This window comes from Antechinus flavipes, chromosome 4 (genome assembly GCF_016432865.1).
Source record: "Antechinus flavipes isolate AdamAnt ecotype Samford, QLD, Australia chromosome 4, AdamAnt_v2, whole genome shotgun sequence".
Taxonomy (NCBI): domain Eukaryota; kingdom Metazoa; phylum Chordata; class Mammalia; order Dasyuromorphia; family Dasyuridae; genus Antechinus; species Antechinus flavipes.
In genome coordinates this window covers 351,135,975-351,160,958 of record NC_067401.1, presented here as the reverse complement: position 1 = coordinate 351,160,958, position 24,984 = coordinate 351,135,975, and the positions used below count along the sequence as shown (strand labels likewise).

Here is a 24,984-nt window from a genome sequence, read left to right as displayed (position 1 = left end):
TCTATAAATATTTGTTCTTCCTCCTTCTCCTTATTAGTATTTTTAGGCAACATTTGGTCAGCTCAAAGTTATCTTTGAGTACCCCAAGCAGGAAGCTGTATGCTTAAGCCACACTATTCTTACAATTTGGGGCTAAAATATAAAGAAAAGAGTTAATTTTTGTTTTAAAAATAATTTTGCTGAGTAAGAATGTGGTATTGTCTTTCATAAACTCCTAGAATGTTAGAGCTATCAAGGGATCCCAGAAATGAGGAAGGAGCAGGCTATAACTACTAGGATACTGAATTTGGACCCAAGTTCAAATTCCTCCAAACAACATGTAGTAGTTATGTGATCCTGGACAAGTAATTTAATTGCTCATTTTAAAAATGAGAGGGACTCGATAGCCTGAGAGTCCTTTCTAGTTCCTAATTTATACCCCTTTGATACTTTATTTATAATGAGCATAGAGTAGCCCAGAGAGGGTATAGGTAATCAATCACATCATTAATAGTAGAGCCAAGATTTGAACTTAGAATTCCTATTTTTCTACTGAGAGAATCCTGGTATGAATAAAAAATCCCTTCTCCATTTCACACCATCCTTTTTGATGCTTTATGGGAGAAGAATTCCTAGAGAAATGAATGTTTCAACTAGTATCACAATTCAACTAAGGAATGAATTCCTTCCTTAGGAAGGAGACAGACATTTGAGCTCCTGGAGAATTAAGATTGTGAATGACACACTGACAGATTTCAATGTTTAGCTTTGTTTTGCTAAATTATTTTTCGTTGTTAAAAAGGGGAGGATTCAGGACTGAAGGGAGTTGATAAAAAGGGAGAGATTATATCCAGGATTGATTTTGTTGCGAAATAAAAGCTCCAGTGAAAATTGTTAGGCTAATTTTCTTTTCTGAGGAATATCAATGTCATTTCTTTTCATAATAATGCCACCATGACTGTCACTTCTTATTTAAACAGCATACTGTACCTTACATTCAGTGTCCTCCTGCTAGTCTAGTTCTATATTTCAGAACTATTCTTAGCAGCTCCCCAGCTTTATGCTTACCTTAATTACACTTAATATCTTATTAAACTTGGGGTGTGTGCATGCTATGATTTCAGTGTATTAACTTTGCATCTGTTGTTTCTGACATCTCTCCATACCCCCAAGTACCCTCTTATCCTCTCCTGAATATCCTCTGAAATTCACCATTCTCCTATTCAACTTACTCTTCCACAACACGTTTTACAACAGTAGTTTTCAAGTACCATCTGCAAACTCTTTGAGGTCCCTTTTTTTTTTTTTAAAGAGGTCCCTGGAGGGGCAGCAAGAGCACCAGCCCTTAAGCCAGGAGGACCAGAGTTCAAATCTGGTCTCAGACACTAAACACTAACTAGCTGTGTGATCCTGGGCAAGTCACTTAACCCTAATTGCCTCAGTTAAAAAAAATGAGATCCTTGAAGTTTATACTACTTTCATAATAATACATTAGTTGATTATTTTAAAAATGTTCCTTTCCTATATATTTATGTGAGGATTGATTTTTCTTTTCCTATATTCCAACCAGAACAACATATGGCATAGAATGAATGCAGTAGACATGACAATCTCCTGCTAAGTTAGATATTAAAGAAATTTTTAAAAATGTATAAAACACTTCTCCAATTCTTCTTACTAAATCAATTTTGTTTTGGGGAAAAAACTTTTCATTAAAAATTGATAATGTATAATAGCCTTATTGTCATTTTATTGAACTAATAAATATTTTTTAAAATTTATTTTTCAGTTTCTAATTGGGTAAATATTGATAGAAATAATCCATGTTAACAAAAAAGTTCTTTGGAGTCCTTGTGATTTTGGGGAGTGTAGAGAGGTTTGGAGACCAAAAAGTTTGTAAACTGCTGGTTTAAAAACTTGTAACAATCCTGAATACTTTTCTTCAGATATGACTCCAGTTTGCCTATATCCTTCCTAAAATGTAATCCAGGAATAAACACAGATCCAGGTATGTCGACCTGGACTAAACTTCTTTTGATTGCTTCCTTGCACTTTTCTTACATTGGGTATGAGTTTAGTAAAAGTATAACCAAATCTTGAAGTTTTTTTGTTTTTGTTTTTGTTTTTTTTAACAAAATGCCTGTTTGTGATTTCTCTATTCTGTACTTGCATTGCTGGTATTTTTTTTTTTTTTTTGGAACCTATATTTTATATTTAAGACTTTAATCTTTAAGGTTTAAATATAATTATTTAAGCCATCTTGTTTTAATCATGATGAAGAAACCTGCTAGTTGGGCACTGTGCTAAGTCCTGAGGATACAAAGAAAGACAAAACCAATTTGTCTCTTAAGGAGCTTATGCTAAATAAAACAGGCCCACAATGCTTGAGTATAAAGGGAAAGCAATATCCAATTGAAGGTATTAGAAATGAGTATAGCAGTGAATGAGTATGGGAAATACCTCTTGCATGGTGAGCTGAGATTTGAGCCGAGTCTTGAAGAAAGTCAGGAAAGCTGGTGCAGGTAAGGTGGGAAAAGTATGACTAAAATTATTTCTCCCTTTTCTTTGTCATCTGAACCACCTATTCAGACAAGCCATTTTTGCCTCATAAGAGCATTACAGTAACAGCTTCCTAATGCTGTTACTATTTAAAGACTTCATTTTATGAACCTCTTTGCCCATTCTTTCTGTCTAAGGGTTTTTAAAAATATTTCTGCCTGTAGTAATGCTAATTGTTTTATATCAGCAATATTTGAACCTTAGCTCTTGAGCTCTATGTAAATCTTTCATGAATGTGCTGCTTTTCAAGACAGTTAATTTTCTAATGAGAATGTTATGATAGATTTTACAATGCAGACAGTAGACAGAATTATTTCTAAAGTTTATCAGATCCAGCTCAGGACCTCTTCTGGGGAGGTCAGGGTAGGGAGTAGGGAGGAATCCTGGCAGCCAAACAATGATTCAAGAAGTCAGAAGGGCAGGAGATGGTGCTATTAGCTGGTATTTAAAAAAGATCTGCAATTAGTGAATTGAAAAGCACCTTGGAATGGAGGTCATTTATCCCAGTCCTCTACCTAAAGAGGATTCCTGTTTACAATAATTCTGAGATAATCATTTAGTCTCTTTATGAACATTTTCTGTATAGGTACTACAAGTTTCCATAGAATACTTGTTAGTGCCTTTGTCCCTGATTAAGGAAAATGTATAGTCTATAATATTATTTGGTCAATTAAATACTTTTTTAAAAAAATTATGAAACTTGGAGTCTAGCAAATTTTCCCTCTCCCTAGGGAGGGGACCTGAGTAATCTGAAAGTAAGAAAAATGGGTGAAATATTGATAGTTATTTATCCCAGAATATTTTCATTATCAGAGCACTAAAGAACTTGGAAATTAAGGAAATCTGAGTATTTTGTGGGAGATACATTATAAGAGATTGGATTAGAAGAAAAATTTAGAGTTAGTGGAATGGGGAATCGAGTGAGAAAATTTGGTGATACCAGTCTTAGAGAAAAAAGCAATCTGGGTAGCCTAGGTGGACTAAGAAGTTTTATAGCCTCATGTCTTCCAGAGAGGAGAAAAAGTACTAATTTAAGATCGAAAATTTAACTGAAAGAAACCGATTTTATTACTAAAAGCAGGACCAATTGTTAACAAACAACTAGTAGATATGGTTTAGCCATGAGTTGGCAGCTAGATAGCAAAGTGAATAGAATACCGGCCCTGGAGTCAGAAGGACTCCGAGTTCACATCTTCCTAGCTCTGTGACCCTGGGCAAGTCACTTAACCCTACTGTGTAGCCAAAAAAAATTAATAATTCCAAAAAGGTAAAGAAATTAGTTATAATTGTCTTGCAGCCTGAAGCTTGGAGAAGCAAAGAGGGGGACAAATTTTCAGAAGCACAGAATGGAAATTTTTTTTTTAAATTGAGGGCACCCTATCAAGTCTATATGGCCAAAAGATTGAGGGTGAATGTAGCTCTTCCTCTGTAGAATGAGGGAGGCAGATTAGATAACATGAGGCTCATGACTTTAAAATGTATTTTTGTCTCATCCTCTGATTATTATGGCTAGACCTCCATCAGTAAAGGGGAGGAGACTTGTCAAATTGGGCCCTTATATCAAAGTGCAGGGCTTCTGTAGCTTAGGATAAGGACCATGGAAGTGAATTCACAGAAGGATCTAAGGCACCTCCCTCCTGTGTCTTTGTGCATCTAAATTTTTGACCCCATTTTTAAAACTATGTAACATATAACTATTTAAGCAGAATTTGGTTGACAGATTTTCAGGACAAGATCTAGAAAAATAGAGGAGTCACTCAGGAAAAAAATAGAGGACTGATTTCCTGGAGGACTAAGGTTTACTGAAAGAACAGCTGTGAGCTCTCTTTCTCTTAGAATTTGTTATTATGATTTCTCATGTGTTTGTCTTAGTGATTATTAGTAAAACTCTTAAAACAGCCCTTTCAGGGAGCAGGGAGAAGTATAACAAAAAGGATTTCTGTGTTTTACCTACAACCTAAATTTTTAAGTTTGGAAAGGAGAGGTGATGGCCCTAGAAACAAGAACTTGCTGGGACTAAAAGCCAGTGGGAGCTCAGGAGCTCTCGTGTATGTACACAGTTAAATTCTAGTTTTATTGTTGAGAACTTTTTTCTTTATATTGAACCCCAAATCTGCCTTACTATGTTTTTCCATCTTTAATACTAATTATAGTCTCTAAGACTATATAGACTTAATTCTAATTTCTTTCCCAGATAACAGTCCTTAAAAACAATATTCATTGACAGCCATCTGCTCACTTCTCCCTTGCCAATTCTTCTCCAGTTAAAATACCCTAAAGGCCAACAGACAGACTCTCTTAAAATAAGGTTTCCAGACCCTTTATCATCCCAAGCAAACCTTCTGCTTATAATACATCTTGTTGATGTGTCTCTTTAAAAATTAAGCACAATATTTTAGATTCACTCGGAATAGTTTTATCTCATTTAGTCCTAACTAAATACTGGTAAGGTAGGTACTATTATTATAGACATTTTACAGATGCATAGAGAAATTAAGTGATTTTCCCACTAGAGCTAGTTAATGTTTCTGGGAGTACTTGAACTCCCTGAGTATGAGTAAGGCACGCTCTCTATATCCACTACACAGCCTAGAGAATAATGGAACTGTTGCCTCCTTTATATTTCAGTTAATTCAGACAAAAAAAATAACTTAACTTAGTTAATTCATTGTTGATAATATAGTAAGCTCTCAAACTTGTGTCTTTAGGTCTTTTCATAAGCCAGGTTTTTGCCTAACAAATATTTGGGCAGTTTATTTTTGTTATTTGGAATTGAATTTACCACAAATACTATTGTTTGTTAAATGCAAAAGAAATGTGCTAGATACAGGGAAAGATATACAATTAGAGAAGGTAGAATTCCCTACCTTTGGCACACAGAGTCTGATGTATTCCTCTTACATTTCATCTTGTTAATTTGGGTCTTTTCTTGCTGCGATCAGATCCTTTCTAATCCTACTTGTTAGCAGTTCTTCCTTTCTATGGTAGCTTTGTGTTTCCTTTGTGTTTATATACATTTTTACTTATTTGTGCACTTTAGAGTCTATTTGGTATTTGTATCTGTGTCGCTGAACAAAGTACATGTTTAATCAATGGTTATTGAATTGAATCAATGTCTTTTCAGAGTTTTTCTGCCAACCAACCTACTAGCAGTCCTTCTTAGGGTTATTTGTTGTTTGTTGTTTGGTTGTTCAGCTGTGTATGACTCTTTGTGACTCAATTTGGGATTTCCTTGACACAGATATTGAAGTGGTCTGCTATTTACTTGTCTAGCCCATTTTATTAAAAAAATTTTTTATTATTATTAAAACTTTTTATTTTCAAAATATACGCATAGATAATTTTCAACATTCACCCTTGTAAAACCTTATATGTTTCAAATTTATTTCCTTTCCTTCCCTCACCCTCTCCCTAGGTGGCAAATAATCCAATATATGTTAAACATGTATAATTCTTCTTTACATATTTTCATAATTGTCATTGTTCAGTTCCTTTTACAGATAAAGAAATCTAGACAAATAAGCTTCAGTGACTTGCCAGGAGTCACACACTAATAAGTGTCTAAGGCTGGATTTGAATTTGTGTGTTCTTGACTTCTGGTATGGCACTCTATCCAATGTGACACTTTACTGCCCAGTATATTATCTTTAACTTGGTAAGCTTGAATGAAAGAAAAAGCATTTATTATTTACTCTATGTCAGTGACTATGCTAGGAGCTGCCTACTGGGTAGAGTCTTAAACCTGGAATCAGAAAAACTTGAGTTCAAATTATGCCTGAGATACTTTTTGGCTATGTGATTCTGGGCAAGTTGCTTGACCATTGTCAACTTCATCTTCCTCATATGACTTTGAGATGATAATAGTACTCACTTCCCTGGATTGCTGTCAGGATAAAAGGAGACAACATTTGTGAAGTAGACCTTAAAACACTATATAAATTTTACTTAGCAGTACTAGTTATATTCTAAGCACTCGGTAGGCAAATAGGGAGTTGAATCCTTAAAGGATTTATATCCTAGTAGAGAGAGACAATTATGGGAATAGTGATCATAAAAGAGTGTGTCTGGATAGTCACAGGACTGTATAACTTTGCCCATCACATTCATTTCTAGATCTCTAAGACCACATAAAATACTTTCTGTGTTTTCAGTCCAAGTATTTGACCAAAAATATTGAAGGGGACATTCTGGAACAAAGACAGACTCGTGCAGAATCATCTTTTGGGTTTGACATAGAGGGTGTCATCCACATGTTTTTGATCTGAGAGTTCATTTTGCTTTTCTGAGAGGGATTCATTTTCAGCTCCTCCTTTTGAACATCTGAGTAGCATTCGCTTGTCTTCATTACTTAGATATCAGTCAGTCTCCTTCTTCATTAGTGTTAGATAAAATAATTTTAAAGGGGCAGTTAGGATCAATCGTGTAATTCAGACATATGCTCTTGGGAGGCCAACATTTGGAGTGTAAAAGCATCAAATGGGAGAGATATATGCGGTTTTCTTAGGTTGGACCCTCGCTTTTCCTGTTTGGGTGATCTTTTGGAAGAAACAATTTTTTTTTTTTTTGATCAATAGAGATGATCTGGAGAGAATCTTGAGAACAAATCCTGAAGGAAGGAGGAAGAAAAGAAATAAGCTACTGTGTGCTCCCCACTACTATGATGTTTGGTTATGATATATCAGCATTGCTGTTATACTGGCAGGTGGGGCAACATTAATGAAGGGTCTCTTTGTATTAGATCAGTCTTGTGGCTTAGTAACACATCTTTGGGTTGTGAAAGGGCTCAAAGTCGAGAATGATGACTTCTGAAATTTCTGCTGCCTCTGCATCCACTTTTCTATTCTAAAATACTCTAATAAGTGACTTTTGTGACAGTGACTTATAGGACCCTTTGGAATGGAATTTGTTGATCTCTGCTTTTCCATAGTATATAACCTTGACGGATCACATGACTTCCCTGTGACTGGAGGAGCACTGGAAATGTCAAAATAGTTGGCAAATGTCAGTCTCCTAAAATCAAGGTGGAGATTCAGGCCCCATTACTTCCATTAAACAAGGGTAATCAAAGACAATGATGAGACATTTGGAATATTCAATTGCAAATCAGAGGGGCTTTTAAATTGTAAATAAATCTTAATCACTCCTAAAAGCCAAAAGCTCTGCTACTGTCACTTATAAGCTTAATGAAATAGCTTTAAAATTTGAAGACCTGGAAAAGTCTATGTTAAGACTGTTTATGAATGGTTTTTCACTGTATTGGAGTCCAATGATGAATCTTCAGACCATGTTGTTTCCTGGATTCAGGTGCCAAGGATTGTGTTCCTGGTGTGTGGGTAATCAAAATTACATGAAAGGTTAAAGGAAACTGTCTGAATGATTGATTATTTACCTGTATGTGTATGTGTATATGTATACATATATGTGTGTTATATGAGTATATACACGCATATATATACACACACATAGAATACTTTCTGTGGTTTGATGATACGTCCTAGACTATCCAGCTGGCCAATCTAGATAGTGAAACAAACCTTAATTCACATTCCCAAAATATCAATATTGAGGATTGGTCTCTGTTTTGCTTGGGTGAGCATTTATATATAGTTCTTTTTATACCTTTCTGAATATAATAACAAAAGATGAAATTAAGGGCTCCTTTTCCCCACCTCTTACAGGATTTAACTTTGTTCGTAAATCTAGAAGATAATAAATAAGTAAATAATTAGAAGCAGGAATGAGTAGCCACAAGTAGACTAGGGAGACCTGTGCATCTGGTAGAATACTTAGATCTTCAGAGTGTAGTGGAGGGAACAAGTTGGCCTTCAAATCTAAAGTTGGGAAGAACTTTTGAAATCATCTAGGCTAACCCTTATTTAATAAGTGATGAAATTGAGTACCAGAAAGGTTACATATATTTTCCAAGCTCAGATAGGTAATAAGTAGCAGAGATGGGAGATTTGGATTGCAATCCCAGCTCTGATTATCACTGTGTAAACTTGGACAAATAATCTGACTTCTGATCTTCTCTGTCCTAATCTGTAGAAGGGATATCATGTGTGATATGCCTCACAGATAAAAGGAAAATAATCTATAAACTTCAAAGTGCTAAATAAATATGTGTTACTGATATAGAAGAGAAGGATTTCAGTTTCACATTTATGTGTCTTTGGACAAATAAATTAACCTCCTTAATTTTCTCAGTTTTTAAATCAGGGGATTGAACTAGGTGGCTTGTGAGATTTCTTCTAGTTCTTCATCTATGACTGGAATTTGGTCTGTTTGCTTTCACTCACATACTTATTTCTCTTTTTCCTTTACCCTTCTTTTGTCAATTCTCTTTTTCCTTCCTCTTGTTATATCTCATATAAATTCTGTCCTGCCTCTTTTCTCTTGGCATACCCTAATAAAAATATAATACAAGTTTAAACAGATTCTACTTTTCTATTTCTTTGAAAGATTTTTGTTTGTCTAACTGATGTTTGACAAAATCTTCTGATTTCTTTAGTGTTATGTCCTTTTAACTTTAAAACTTTTTTTTTTTAAGTTTAGGTTGTTACTTGTTTTGTTTTTTCCTTCACATTTGTTTACTGGAGTTTACTGATAGATAGATTACCATAGAACCAAGGCTGGGAATGATTAATCATGATTTTCATCCAGTCCTTTAATCTTTAGTCTGTCTCTATTTCTTTAAATGTAAAATGAGGAAATAAGAGCAAATATTTTGTGTAAATGTAAATAAACATACAGATTTTTGCTCATTTATTCTGATTTTTAAAATTCTTATCCATTTATTCTAGAGGCAGTACATTTTCTTTATGAGTTTTCAAATAAAGACAGTATGATATAGTGGGGATGCCTTTCATGTATAGCTTGAAGTAGATAACCACAGGGGCAGCTAGGTGGCTCAGTGGATAGAGCATCAGCCCTGAAGTCAGTAGGTCCTGAGTTCAAATGTGGCCTCAGACACTTAGCGCTTCCTAGCTGTGTGACCCTTGGCAAGTCACTTAACCCCAATTGCGTCAGCAAAAAAAAAGGGGGGGGGGGAGGTAAAAGAAATAGATAACCAATGGGTTCCTTTCAAGTTCCCATATTCTGTGATTCTGTGACCTTGAGGACAGACTCTACTACAGAAAGATTAAATGGATTTGCCCAAAGTCTAGTGAGAGTGAAAATTAGAATTAGGGTTAATGATGATGATGATACTAATAATAATCACTGACATTACATAGCTTTTTACTCACAATATGTTACTTGATCCAATCAACATCCTTAAAGATATATTCATTTCACAGATGCCTTCACAGAGAGGTTAAGTGGTTTGCCTGTGATCACATTGTTAGTGTCAGAAATAGAATTCAAAGCTAGGTATTTGCTACTTTAAGTTTATTACTGTAGCTCCTTAGGTTATGTCAAAATCATGAGAGTTGGGAACTAGCTGTGGTATCAAGAGAGCTTGGCCAATAATGGTTCCACTTGTTTGTTAATGATGTGTTGAGTTATAATTAATTTGTTCTGCCTCACTTCATTTCAAAGTTTTTATTTTGATAGCCTTATCCATCTTTTCCAATGTTTAGTTCAGGACTTTTTCTGTTGACTTGCCCTGATATCACTTCCACATTCTGACCCCCCTTCTTTTTTCTTTTTCTTTTTTTTTTTTTTTTATGAATTAGACATAAATATTTTAAAATACTTGCTTAGGAAAGTGTTTCAAGTGAATGTAACTGAAATAAATGATGCAGTTTTCTAAAGAACAAAAACAAATTCATATTAAGTCTGTAAAGAGCCAGGGACATTTTCCTAACATTTAATTCTGGTTTTGTGTTTTACAGGCTTTCTCTTGAGTGCCTGGACTGCTCTCCTTTTCCCCTGAAAAAATTCTCCTAAAGAAGTTCCTACACACACAAACAAAACCATGGACCTCATTGGGTTTCTGAAGTCTCAGTTCCTGTGCCACTTGATAATTTGCTACATATTTATTGTGTCCGGGCTGATAATAAACACTATTCAGCTCTTCACACTTGTTCTCTGGCCAGTCAACAAACAGCTCTTCAGGAAGATCAACTGCAGACTGGCCTATTGCATTTCCAGCCGTAAGATACTTATTTATTTAATGTTTCTTTTTATTCCTTATTGAATGTTTGCTTTAACTTAAGGGAAGTATTGAGACTATATATATAGTTACACTGCTATGTTATTCCCATGGTCTTTTAGCCTAAATTAAACTTGAGGAGATCAAGATCTCGGGCTTAGAAGTCTGAGACCTGATTTTTGCTTCTTTGTCTTAATATTTTGGGGCTTGGTCTTGATTTCATGTTGATTTTATCAGAATGGTGATTTCAAATAGCTATTTGATAGACACTGTACAAGTTCAGGTTTAATGTATGTATATATGTACACACTTTATGTATATACATATGGATGTGTGTGTGAAAATTTTGTTTGAGCTCTGGGGCTGAAATCCAGAAAATTAACTTTGAGATTTTGAGATCTCTGCTTTGTATAGCAAAACCAAACCAGTATTTGATGGAAACAAGTAGCTTGCTATCCACATGGTTTTTAGATGAGATTAATAAGGGTAGTCTATGTATGGTAATTGAAAGACAGTATGTTTGTGTGTTGTTCATAAATATATATATATATATATGTATATATATGCATATATAGATAGTGGTACATTATATATCTATCTATCTGTATGCATATTTATGAGTGCATACTCCAATGTATGCATGTGTTATATGGGTACATGTATGTATTCACACACATGCAGGTTTTGTGCATGCATAAGTGTGTACATATGTCTGTATATACATAATAAAAAGCAAATTAAATGAGGTTAGAGTAGTTTCATCTTTGTATCCTCAGTGCTTAATTAGCACAGTGCTTGCATATAGTAAGTAATTAACAAATGCTTATTGGAGTCAAATGAAATGATTTATTATTAAGAGCATTTGAAGGAGAATAAGAATAATTATTATAACTTTTGTGAGGATAAACCAAGATGATATTTATAAAGTGTTCTGTAAACATTAAGTACCTTGTAAATATATTACTATTATTATTACTTAGTTTTTTGAGGATCAGGATTGTTGGCCCTTTATAGTTTAAAATCTTACAAGGGCTGCTTTTTTTTTTTTTTTCTTTTCTGTTAAAAAATTTGTTTGAGCTCTGGGGCTGAAATGCAAGAAATCAGCTTTGAGATTTCTAGATTTCTTCTTTATATAGCAAATCCAAGCTGGTATTTAATGGAAACAAGTAGCTTGCTATCCATATAGTTTCTAGGTGAGAAGAATAAGAGTGTAATCTACAAAGCAGCTGGAAAATAATATGGACCACATCCTTAAATGTCTTTAAAAAATATAAAAGCACATATATACATGCATGCATATGTATGTATGTATAGGTATATATATATATTTAAAAGTTATATATATATATTCCAAAATTGTCTTGAATAAATCAAAGAAAACATGAATTCTACAGTAGCTAAAATGAATTAGAATTTCAAACCTGGATAATTTTATTGTATTTTATAATATACATTAACATTGAGAGACTACTCCACAGAGAGCATGTAGGTCCAGGAATTACATATTCAAGAAAGATGAAACAGAAGTGGCCCAAAGATCCGCAAGAGAAAAGAATATCTCTCCCTTTCATCTTACCCATTTTAATTCTTGGGAAAATCTAGAGAAGTGAAAGGATGAGACATGAGCACTCATCTGGTTTTTTCCTCCACATTTTGTTAAAAAAAATTTTGTTAAATATAAGCCAGATCAAATGGCCTAGAGAATCCCATCCCCCACCTGCAACTTCCAAAATGAAGTTTTCTCCTTTTAGGTTTCTCAACAGTATCAAATCCACTGAGCATCTTGAAATTTTTATTATGAATCCCAAAGTATCCCAATATTATTTTCCAGGCGCCACTTCCTCTTAGTAATAGTTTGTCTGTTCTTTCTCACCACATGAAATAAACTTAAAAGAATATGGTAGTAGAAAAGAAGGCAATTACAGAGTTAGAAAAATAGCTTGAGGTGAGTGGAGAGTAATGTGAAGGAAGACTCCAGAAATCTTACCTGGATCACTGATAAGCTCTGGGCTATAGTTTGGAAATTCAGCCAGGAAATCACACCAAAAAACCACTCCTGAAATCTGGTATAGATATTCAGTTTCTGTTAATTTAACTTTTTTCCCCCTCTCCAGAGTAGAGAAGTAAATTGTTTACTTTGTATTTAATTATATCTTCTGGAATATGCGTCAGGGTGTATTTTGGAAAATTATCTGCATTAATAATTAGAAGCCAACTTCTCAAGAAAAAAGGTAAAATATACCCTTTAGGTCCACCTTCTCCAGTTACTGGCTGTGACTCTGGATAAATCACTCAACTCCTCTAGCCTTAGTATTCTCTGGAATTAAAGTCAGAATATTAGAGTTCATGACACTTTAGCACCCTTATTAGGTTTTTGGCAGTAGATGACTTCTTGAGCCTGTTTCCTTATCTATAAAATGAAGATGATTGTAATTTGATCCAAGTTTTGTTTAATTGTGAAGTATATTCTTTATAAAAACCATCATTCTTGATAAATTAGTTTTCAATTAATCAAATCAATTAATTTTCCTTACTCAATTAAGATCTTTTTAGCATGAGTATATTTTCTAACTAGAGAATTAAGGGCTTGACAAGATGTCTAGTGGAGCAAGTGTTAAGAGTCTGGGACTGTTGCATAGGACTTCAGACCCTTTTCACTGGAATTCCATTATGTTTAATCACTTTTCCTCGGGTAGAGTTTTAGATTTAGAAAACTAGGATTTAAGAAATGAATGAGTCAAGTGAATTGTAGTACAGTTTGTCCAGCAAATTGAATCAAAAAAGTTGAAAAACGAAGTTACTATTGATGGAGTTTTTGTTTAAGCATAGAAAAGATTGTTCAAAAGATTTGGATTTGGTGGCAGGGAATGGAGTGATGTATGAGGTGGAGAAGTTTTGTTGATAAAACAAAAAGAAGTCAAAGGGGAAAAATGAAATAAACATTTTATACCATACAAATTGGAACAAAAGGAAATTCATAAGGATCAATATTTCAGGAGATGATGTTAAAATTAATGTGTATCTTTTTTTAAAACTATGCCTAATAAAAATTCCCATCATCTTGGAATATAATCAACCATTTTCTGTTCTTTGTATATGGATATGTTTCTTATATATGTGGATGTCAAGTTTATAATAAGAAGAATTACCATCGCCTCCATCCAAAAAATAAAAAAAGGATAGGATTTCATGTCTTTTCTCTGATCCTAGCATAGTGCCTGGCACATAATAGATAATTAATCAATTCTTGTTGATTGAATAAAGTAAAGTAATTGAGATAGGGAATGGAAACTTTCAAATGTTTCTCCAGCAGTCAAGGTTTCTTTTTTCAAAAAGGAAAAATAAAACATAAAAAATGAAGTATCATTTGTAAGTGGAGCCAAGATGGCAGAATAAAGGCAGGAACTCAAGTACCATTTCTATTTATATCAAAATGCCATGAATTTGAAGTCAAAGGATGTAGGTTCTAATGTTGCCTTGCTACCTATCTCATATATGAGTAATGCTCATATTACTCAATGTGGTCAAATCATTTAATCGCTGTAAGTAGCAGTTTTCCTCATTATATAAATGAGTGGATTGAACCATATTGTGGGGAATAGATAAGGTGAAGAACTTACAGGAATGTATGAATTCTTTTTCTGTATTTTATTATTTCTGTATCTCCCCTATGACCTGTATAATATGTGCAGGCTCATATCTACTTGAGCCTTGGCCAGCTAGAAACATATTTACTTAACCTGAGCTGATGACATTTATTGGTATTTGACATTTATCGATATTTAGTCTATTAGCTGGACCACTGTCTGCTTGATTAAGCCTGAAGGCCTGACTTTCTGTTTCCTAGAAATCAGGAGATTTCGAGGAAACAGAAATCTTCCATTCCAATCTCTCCAAATAACAACAACAATTTAGATGCCTTCCCCTCCCCTTCTCAAAGCTCTCTTACTTGTGATGTAATTTCTTGTATAAAAGCTATGTATCTTTACTACTTCTTTAGCCCTCCTACTGCGAGCTTTCTCTTTCTTATCTTGCGATGGGATGGTTCATCCTCTGGAGGTTTTCAATAAACAACTTTTCTGCCTTGTACTGAGGGATCTCTGAGTAGTCATTTTGGGTAAGGGTCTTCTACATCCCTCACAATATTATCTCAGAAGTACCTTCTACTGTATTGTCTATTTCTCAGTGGGTTTTTCCATTTCAGTAACAATTCTCTTAGTCTTAGACCTTTTCTTTACTTGTGTTTTTTATAAATTAAAATTTTTTTTTCTGCACCTTCTCTCCCCTCCTCCAAATGTTACTCAATGTAAATTAATTCAGTATGATCAGTAAACACACCAGTTGTTAACTCTGTAACTAATTAAAGGTGGAGGATATGTTCTTTTATTCTTTCTTCCTTGATTTCCTTTTGGACTTTTGGCTCTTTTAGTGATTATCAAGTTAAGACAGTAACTAGGAGTGCCTACCTACCCTCTGAACACTCCCAATTCCCTTCTAAGTTAATCTGTCAAAAGAAACATAAATATAGGGCACCATCTCTACAAATCTTAGTGTTTTTATAGAGCCTTGAAGTGCTTGTCTGTTCTTTTTTATTTTTCTCAAAGGTCTGGAAAAATGGTAACCCTCTAATTATCAACTATAACAGGCAGCTGTAAAAGGGAGTATTTCAAGACCAACCAGTTATTTGTCCTTGATTCTGTCAGAACTGACTTGATGATACCATCAGAGAGCCAGAATAATCCAGGCTGTGGCTCTCAGTTAATCTTTGGCCTCCCTGGAAACTCCCAGGGGTTATAGGATTTATCTTTCAGAGATAACTTCAGAGTTAGTAGAAGTAACTGACCTGTTCATTTTACACAGTCCCGTGGCTTCTTTCTGTCATCATGAGTCTTTTCTACATGAAAAGTTCAATGATAATGGATTGTAGCCTTTAATAAGCTTTTAAGGCACTTTTTCATTCTGAGGCCTTGGGTGACAATTGTGGCAGGCCTCTGCTGAACTAGTTAGCAAAGAGCTTCATTCTGGGAATAAATTGTTCCAAACTTCTGAGATAACTGACCTGGACCAGGAATTGTTTTCTATGCATTTAGTTAAGCCCTCGGGATACCAATTTATTTGTCATTGAGGGCAGTGAACTGGATAAGTAATACCTATGGGAACTATTAAGTGATACTAACATTTCAAAGGCATAGAAGAGCAAAGGAAAAATGAGAGAATAAAAAGAAAGCAGCCAGAACGTATGAGGGAACAATAAAGAAATCAGAGAGCTAATGAAAGAGAGATGAATGCTGATTCTTGGTAGCTGTGTCATAAGTTATAACACACTGTGCTACTCATTAATAAGAAAGCAACCTGGCAAATACTTATTAGGTGCCTACTATGAGGAGGATACTTTGTTAGGTACTATAGGTGAACAAAGAAATAAGATCGGTCTTTGTCCTCATTGAGTTTGTAGATCTAGAACGTGGAGAAACATTAGAGACCTAGTCCATTCATTTTAAGGAAACTTAAAGAAAGAGAATGAATCAATGAGGAAAGCATGTTTAGCTCTTAATATGTATAAAGCAGGACAGCGGATGGAATGCTGAGCCTAAAGTCCTGAAAACTCATCTTCCAGAGTTCAAATATAGCTTTAGATACTTACTAGTTGTGTGATCCTGGTCAAGTTATTTAAGCCTATGTGCCTTAGTTTCCTCATTTGTGTGGAGAAGGAAATGGCAAACCATTCCAGTATCTTTGCCAAGAAAACTCCAAATGGGGCCACAAAAAGTCTGACAGAAGATGGTTTCTTATCTCAAAGAGCTCACATTCTAACAGGGGAGATAACATATAAGGAAAGTTTCATTAGTAGGATGGTAACTCTTATCTCGGGTTCCATAGCTGTTAGGGTGCAGCTTTAAAGTCAATGTCAATGCCTCTTATTTAATGGTATTTTAAATGATAAAAATCAGATTGGTTTTCTCACTTTGCACAAGGTGAGAGTGTCAGTGACTCTCTCCATCAACTTTTCATTGGAACTGGCCAGAATGAAGTGGTAGGTATTCTTGAATTGCTTCAGTTTATACTATTAAAAAACAAAATCTCAGGCAACATTTCCAAAGACCAAGAAATTTTATTTTATAAAATAAGACTTAATGTTTAAGATCAGTGATATAGAAAAATGGTTCTCTTGGTAACGATAGTAAAAATTAGAGCTTTGAAAATCTAAAATTACCACATATTTTCCTCAAGTGAACAAATGAACTTGAGTAACATGCAATCTAGAGAATCACTCTTTTAAAATTTATTATAGATAAAAAGGAGTTTCCTCTCTCAGTCAGAAAGCTATTTCAATAGGTAGGGACCCCCTACTGAAATCTGAACAAAATACTGCACTTACAGAAATAGCATTGCAAATAAGAAGTCAGAAATAAAAGAAATTAACTTAGAATTAGCTGAATTTATTCAGACAGGACAGGTGGGTGATGTTGTACTGTTGAAAATTTTGCGCCAATTTTCTAAAAGTACCAGAGATCTGCCTTTCCCATTTTTCCCCTTGCCTGTCATTTTGAAAATAGATAAAATCTGAGATTAATAGATGTGGCTGGGGGAGATTGTGGTGAGGAGGGTGGTGGGATCAGGGAATTAGGCAGAAAGGGAACAATGTACAGACATTTGGAAGGTAGAGCTTCTAGAGAGGCACTAGGGAGAATAGCTTTTCACTTTGGAGTATATCTATCATCTCATCTGCCCAAATGGGCAGCCTTCTCAAACCTTTTATCTGTAATCTTGTTTTTGTTGTTTAATATTTGAAGAGAGGATTGAATCTTTTCAGCCACAGATTTTGAGGCTCTTTCAGTCATTTTGTCTTTTTTATTTACTGTGCCTCTTTAACTGTAAAGAGGAGATTGGATACAGGGAATTCACCACAGCAGCCCTCCATTATCAAGCATTTTTTTCTTCAAACCTTTGCCTAGCTCCCTCTTAATCCCCAAAGTGGGGGGAAGCTTTCCTCACAATCCCCACAAAAGAAAAACAAAACATTGCAACAAAAAACCATTCTCATAGCTTCTCATATTAGTCTTGTCCAAAACTGACTCATTCTGAATAATGAGTCCATCACTCTCATTCAGAAGATAGGTAGTATTTCTCATCTTTAATTCTCTGCATTTGTGGTTATGGGCAGCTAAGTGATGCAGTGGATACAGCTCTGGGCTTGTAGTCAAAAAACTCTGGCTTCAAATTTGGCCTCAGACATTTACTAGCTGTGTGATCCCTAATTTAAGGCACTTAATCCTGTTTGCCTCAGTTTCCCCATCTGTAACAAATCAGATGGAGAAGAAATGCCAAACCACTCCAATATCTTTGCCAGGGAAATCATAGATGAGATCATGAAGAGTTGGACAACACTGAAAAAACTGAACAATCAAGAACAACAAAAATTTGTGTTTAATTATTGCAGAGATCAGAATTCTAAAGTCTTTTAGAATTGTTAGTTTTTGCAGTATTGATGTCATAGTGAAAATTGTTCTCTGGTCCTTTTCACTTTACTCTGACTTTTATATATGCCATCTTGAATTTCTTTAAAACCTCTTTGTTTATTTCTTACTACATCTGTAGTATGATATAATTTTTGAGTAAAATGATCCTTGAAAAGATATTTGGACATCTTTGAAACAATGTACAAGTCTCATATGAGAGACAGAAAAATTATATGAAGAAGGAAATGAGATTTCATTGTTTCTTTTTTGATTTCCATGAAGCTAAATATTGATTTTTAAATTGAAATTTAAGTAAAAAACCAGCATAAAACTTCTACCACAAATTTCCTTGGCAAGTTCCTTCATTTCAGTTTTCTTATCCCCTAAAATGAAGTAGGCAGATAAGATGAAGGAGGTAATTTTTAAGGTGCATTTCAGCTCAAAAGTTCAGTGGTAATAATAATAACTAGCATTTACATAGTCCTTAAGTTTACAAAACACCTAGCAAATACTTGATTTAATCCTCACAATAACTCTAGGAAATAGAACTATTATCTTCATTTTAGAAATAAGGAAACAGAAGTAGTAACCATCGATAAATAATTTGTCCAATGTTATTCAGCTGGTAAATGTTTAGCCCAGGACTTCTTGATACTAAGGCTAATATTTTATACATTGCACCACTTAGCTGCATTGAGTACATGGATTTGTGATTTTAAACTTTTTTATACTTCCTCACCCCTATCTATATAGAAAGGGTCTTTGATAACTTGATAAAGGTGTATTAATGATAGTGCATTTATATATTAATAGAAATAGAATTGAAGATTGTTCATTTAATTCAATTCATTCAATATTTGAGTATTCTGGGGCAAGTGCTGAAAACTGTATATACGATGAAATATGAATACAAAAGAAATAGAAAGTTCTAATCTCATAGCTTTTATAATCTGGCTTAACAAAAAAAAAAAAAAAAAAAAAAAAAACCCAAACCTATAAGAGAATTCAATTGAAACTCTTTTTAGCCAAGAAAATCCACTTATCAATAGCAAAATAAAAACTAATAGAAATCAAAATCAAAATCCATACATATATGTGTCTATAGATACACACACACACATACACACACACACACATATATTAATAGAAATGGGATAATATAAAGTGAAAGAGCTTTCCAAATGAAAATGACATAACTCAAATCAACTAAGAGAGTTCTGGATTTCATCCAAGGCAAATTCCTCAAAGTCTTTACTGTAGCAAGTTGGGAATAGGAACATAAATGTTTCTTTCAGCAAACTGAAGTTGGGTTGCTCTCAGCCTTTCCTCTTTTTTTTTTTTTTTAATATTGGAATTTTACTTTTATATGAGTGTTATAAATACATGTAGATTTTTATAGACGTATAGACTTTTTGGTGTTTACTTGTTTCAATCAAGTCTGACCGTGATCCCATTTAGGATTTTCTTGGCAAAGAAATTGGAATGGTTTGCATTTCTCTTTTCAGCTCATTTTGTAGATGAGGAAATTTAGGTAAACAAGGTTAAATGACTTGCTTAAAGCCATATAGCTAGCAAGTATCTAAAGGCAGATTTGATCTCAGGAAGATGTCTTCTTGACCCCATTCCCAGCATTCTTATTTACTTTGCCACCTAGCTGCCCCTAGATTTTACTCACCTTTGTATAATGTTTTATTTCCCTTTTTAAAAATTTTCTCCCTTCCCGCCTCCTCATCCCACTATTGCAAGCAATTCAATATGTTATTCATGTGTAGTCATGCAAAAGATTTCCATAATAATTATGTTATGAAAGAAAGCATAGAAAGAAACCTCTACCCCAATAAAAGCCCAATCCAAAAACCAATGCTCAAGAAAAAAAAATTTTTTTAAACAGTATGCTTCAATCTGTATTTAGGCACCATCAGTTCTTTCTCTGGATATGGATAGCATTTTTTCATCATGAATCCTTTAGACTAGTCTTGGATTATTGGATTGCTGAGAATAGTTAGATAATTCACAGCTGATATCTTAACAATATTGCTGCTATTTTGTACATGGTACATTTCACTTTGTGTCAGCTCATGGAAGTCTTTCCAGGTTTTTCTGAGAGCATCCTGCTCATCACTTCTTATAGCACAATAGTATTCCATCACAATCACAAGATTTACTCAGCCATTCCTCAGTTGATGGTGTTCCCTCAATTTCTAATACTTTGTCTCCAAAAAAGAACTGCTATAAATATTTTCATACATATAGGTCCTTTTTTTTTTTTTTTAAATCTTTTAGCATACAGACCCAGTGATGGTATTGCTGGGTGAAAGGGTATCCATGGTTTTAGATCCCTTTGGGTATAGTTCCAAATTATTCTACAATGTGGTTGAATCAATCATTTTGCCAACACTGCATCAATAATTCATTTGTCCCACTTCCCCTCTAAAATTTGTTATTTTCCTTTTGTGAGCTGTTTCAAATATACTTCTAGGGTCCTGTAAATTCTCATTTCTTCCAATGTGGTATGATCTAAGGAGATGTGTGTTTACTATTCTCTTGGCCTGTACTCTGGTCTTTGAGCAAGCCCAAGCACTCTTTTCTGCCCTGGAACCGTGGGAAGGTCCCCGTTCCACTGTAATTGCAAGGTCTGGTGTGCTAAAGTTCCTCCTTGCTCTTGGGACTGTCACTCAGTACTGCAACCAGCAGCAAAGTATGGCCAAAGCAGCAGAGTCCTGCCTCAATGTTAGGAAAGAGACCCATATAATCTCCTTCTGGCCAGTTGCTTGACAACCTTCCCCACCCTTAGCCCATCTGTGGCCTGAGAGCTGCAGCTGCCGCTGCTGCCACCACTGCTTATCTAGTGGCTCCCAAGTCTCACTTCTGGTTTGCTGGGAGTGTGCTGGAGTATCCTGCACTGGACTGTACTCCCCTCTGACTCTGGGGTGACAGAGCTTTCCTCTCCACTTTCTGAGTTGTCGTGGGCTGGAAAATTGTTTCACTCCATTTTTTTTTTGTGTGTGAATTTTGCCACTCTAAAATTTGATGTCATTATTTAAAGGGATTTGGAGAGGTTTGGAGGAGAGCTCTGGAGAGTCCCTGACTTTACTGTGCCATCTTAGCTCTTCCTCTTAGTTGAAACTCTTGAAGAATACTAGAAATTCTGTCAATAAGTTATGGAGGGCCATTAGAAAATTTTGGATAATTAATATGTTCCCAAAGGGGAATGATATAATGGAAATGGTATTTTGAGTGATTAGTTTTTGTTTGATGGTAAACCTGTAACCAATTGGAAAATATAATATCATGAAATGAGAAATGAGAAGAAATGCATACCAGATAGTCTGTGTATTTCTCTATGGCTCTTCTTTTCTTTTTTCCACAGAGGGCAATCAATCAATCATTCAAGAAGAACACATTAAACATTAAAGATATCAGGCACTTTCTAAGCATACTATTCTTAGACCATATTGTGACCAAAAAAAAAAAAAAGAAAAGAAAAGAAACAATTACTGATCTTCAGCTGCTTACATGTTGATTGTAAAAGCTAGAGGACTTTAAAGTTAAAAGTTGTGATGAGATATAACCCTCTTTTCCATAGCAGAGGAAAAAAAGAACACTTTTGCCCATTAGGATTCAGTCTGGTAGATTTTCTAGATGTTTGGAATGGAACTTTCCATGCAGTTTCCTATAGTTTTGATATCTTGGCTCTAGCCTTTCTTGGTTTGTATAAGTCTTTTCATGGTTCTTTGATATCAGTTATTTTTATTTTTTTATTTTTTGATAGCACTGTAATGTTCTGTTACATTCTTATACCACAGTTTGTCATCCATTTCCCAAATAACAGGCATCCCCTTAGTTTCTAATGTTTTTGTCATCCCAGAAAGAGCTTTTATGTTTTTATAAATATAGTATCTTTCACACATAGTGTAAAGGGAATATTCTCAGTACCTAGACTTGAGTTCCATGAGTTATTGTCCTTGAATCTCAGTTTTTCCTCTTTTAAATGAGACATTTGTGTTAAGTGATCACTGAAGTCCCTTAGAAGAGCTATGAAGACCATGAGATCTTTTCATCTGCTGCACTGATAGTTCCTTTATATTTTAAAACTCCTAGTTATAATGTGAACTCTTTTAAGTCTGAGACTAGGCCAATTTTCTGTTTCCATACCCAATGATTAGCAAGTTCATTGCACTAATGGGCACTTAACAAGTGCTTTTCCATGTAAATTAAAACAGCTCTGAGATCTATATATTTATCAGATTGGTGAAAATGAGAAATGTTGGAGGAGAAATAGAAAAACTGGGACACTAATCCAGTGTTGGTAGAGTTGTGAACTGATCTCATCATTCTGGAGAGCAATTTGGAACTATACCCAGAAGATTATAAAACTGTGCATACAACAATAACACTGCTAGGTCTGTATCCCAAAGAGATTTTTTTTTTAAGGAAAAAACATCCATTTGCATAAAAATATCTATAGCAGCTCTTTTTTGTGGAGACTAAGATTGGAAATTGAGGGAATGCATATCAATTGGGCAATGGCTAAACAATGTGTATGTGATTGTAATGGAATGCTAGTGTGCTATAAGAAATGACAAGCAGGATAATTTCAGAAAAACTTGGAAAGACTTACATGAACTGATGTGAAATGGAATGAGCAGAATCAGGAGAAAGTCATGTGCAGTAACAGCAATATTGCATGACGGAACTGTGAATGACTTAGCTATTCTCAGCAATACTATGACCCAAGATAATCCCAAAGGACTTGTGATGAAAAATATAATTCGCTTCCAGATAAAGATCATGTGTTGTCTGAATGCAGACTGAAGATTCTTTCCTCCCTCTCCTTCCCTTCCTCCCTCTCTCCCTTCCTTCCTTCCTTCATAAAATGACTAATACAGAAATGTTTTATATGATTGCACATGTATAACCTATATCAGAATGTTTACCATCGAAGGGAGGGGAGAGGAAGGGATAGAATTTGGAACTCAAAAATTTTTTAAAATGTTAAAAATTATTTTTCCACAAATTGGGGGAGAAATAAAATACTTTTTTTAAGAAAGCAATTCATAGATGATATCTATATCAATTCAAGAAAGTGGAGAAAAAATTAAATCTTTTCCATTCACTCTTTCTCTTATTCATCTTAACTCTAAATCCTTTGGCCCCACTGAGAGTTCACTATGATAAAATCATGTCTTTGGAAATATTGATGTGATATTAATTAATCCCCTTGCTGGACTCTCCTTTCTTCTATACTCACTTCCTGTTGGGTCCTAGGTGGCAGTCCTCCTCCCCAAACAGAGGCTTTTGCACATGTTAACAAATAAGATAATGTGAGGAAAGCATTTTGGAGACCTTAGAGTATTTTCTAAATGTCAGTTTTGTTATGTTATAACACTTTGAAAACATATGACAGAGTTTGATGACAGGATTTGAATGTACCCATTCTTGAGAAGTTTTTAAAACACATTGGGAGCCAATGGAATGACTAGACAACTTACAAAGCACACTGAGTTTCTTTCAAGAAAGAATTGTAACTATTTTATAGCTTGTCATGATCTTCATTTAATATCAAGAAATAATCTATTTTAGGACTTCCTCTAAAAATGTGCAGTATATTATTAGGTTCTGACGAATTTCTAATAGAATAATTAGGGAGGTTTCTAACTTTCCCCCTTTTTCTAGTGTGTGTACTAAGGAAATGAGAAATTAAAGACTGCAAATGTGATACTGAATTCAGTGAACAGATGCTTGGCTTAAAGCCCATTGCTTTGGTTGTTGCTATGGTTTATAAATAAATTAATTTCTGTGCAAAGTTGCCAATTTGTTTTTGGATTTCCCCTACCCCAGAAAGCATTGAATTACCCTTACAGCTTAAGTTACTCTTTTCATATTGAATCACAAAATTTGACTTCAGTACATTGTATTAATGTGGTGTTTTTATTTCCAAGAATACAGCTTGGATTTCAGGGTGTGACTATGGAAGGTTGAGTTTCACAGTCAGAGGCAAAAGGAAATTCACTTGGACAAAACTCTTGTTCATAAATGAATATAATACTTGGGGGGGGGAGAGAAAAGGTGGTAGATTGGTACCATTCCACAGGCTTTCATCTTTGTCTGAAAAATTTTTTAGAATCTAAGTGCCCTGGTTTGATTTTAAAAGCACTTATTTCAGTGTGAAGGAAGTAGGAAGAACCCTAAAATGTGGGTCAGAAGTTGCCCTGCTGCTAATTGGCATCATGTTCTGTGGCAAGTCACATGATCTTTTTAGGTCTCCACTTAGAGAATTCTAAAATTATTACAATTTCATATATATAGGAACCAATTTATGCCTTTTATGTCTTTGTAATTTGGTTCCACCATTTACTTTTATACAGTGCTTTAAAAACAGAATTAAAATACTTATATAATATTCAAGTGCTATATATATTTTGGAATCTTTTTAGGAGTTTGATTTTTTCCATGCAATTTTGATTTGGTAAACTTGATTTTGTCAGTCAGTTAATAAATATCAAGTACACACAACATGCCATATTCCTTGCTGGGAATACAAAGAAGGAAAAAGACCCTACTTCCAAAGAGCTGACATTCTAATGGGGGGAAAATATGCAAACAACTATGTGTGTGCATGCACACACACACATGTTCTATATGGGATAAACTTAAAAGAATCAACAGAGAAAAAGCTCTAGAATTAAGAAGAATTAGGAAAAGCTTCTATTGGTGCTAACTTTTTAGCTGTGACTTGAAAGAAACCAGGAAAGGCAGGAAACAGTGATGAAGAAGGGGAGTGATCCAAAAAGAGAGGGACAGCCAGCAACAATGATCGGAGTCTAGAAGGGGAATATCATTAGATTGAAGAGTATGTGTTTAGTGTTTGAGTTGCAAGAAGACTAGAAGGAA

General features: G+C 34.6%; 1 protein-coding gene across 1 annotated transcript in view; it reads left to right on the top strand.

Moving 5' to 3' along the window:
* The window catches only part of AGPAT4 (1-acylglycerol-3-phosphate O-acyltransferase 4), a 170,646-nt gene that overhangs the window by 49,183 nt on the left and 96,479 nt on the right, over positions 1-24,984 (top strand). The window contains exon 2 of the mRNA XM_051998071.1: positions 10,371-10,631. Within this exon, the coding sequence (XP_051854031.1) occupies positions 10,454-10,631 (178 nt within the window). The 5' untranslated portion in view covers positions 10,371-10,453. The remainder of the gene's footprint in view (positions 1-10,370; positions 10,632-24,984) is intronic.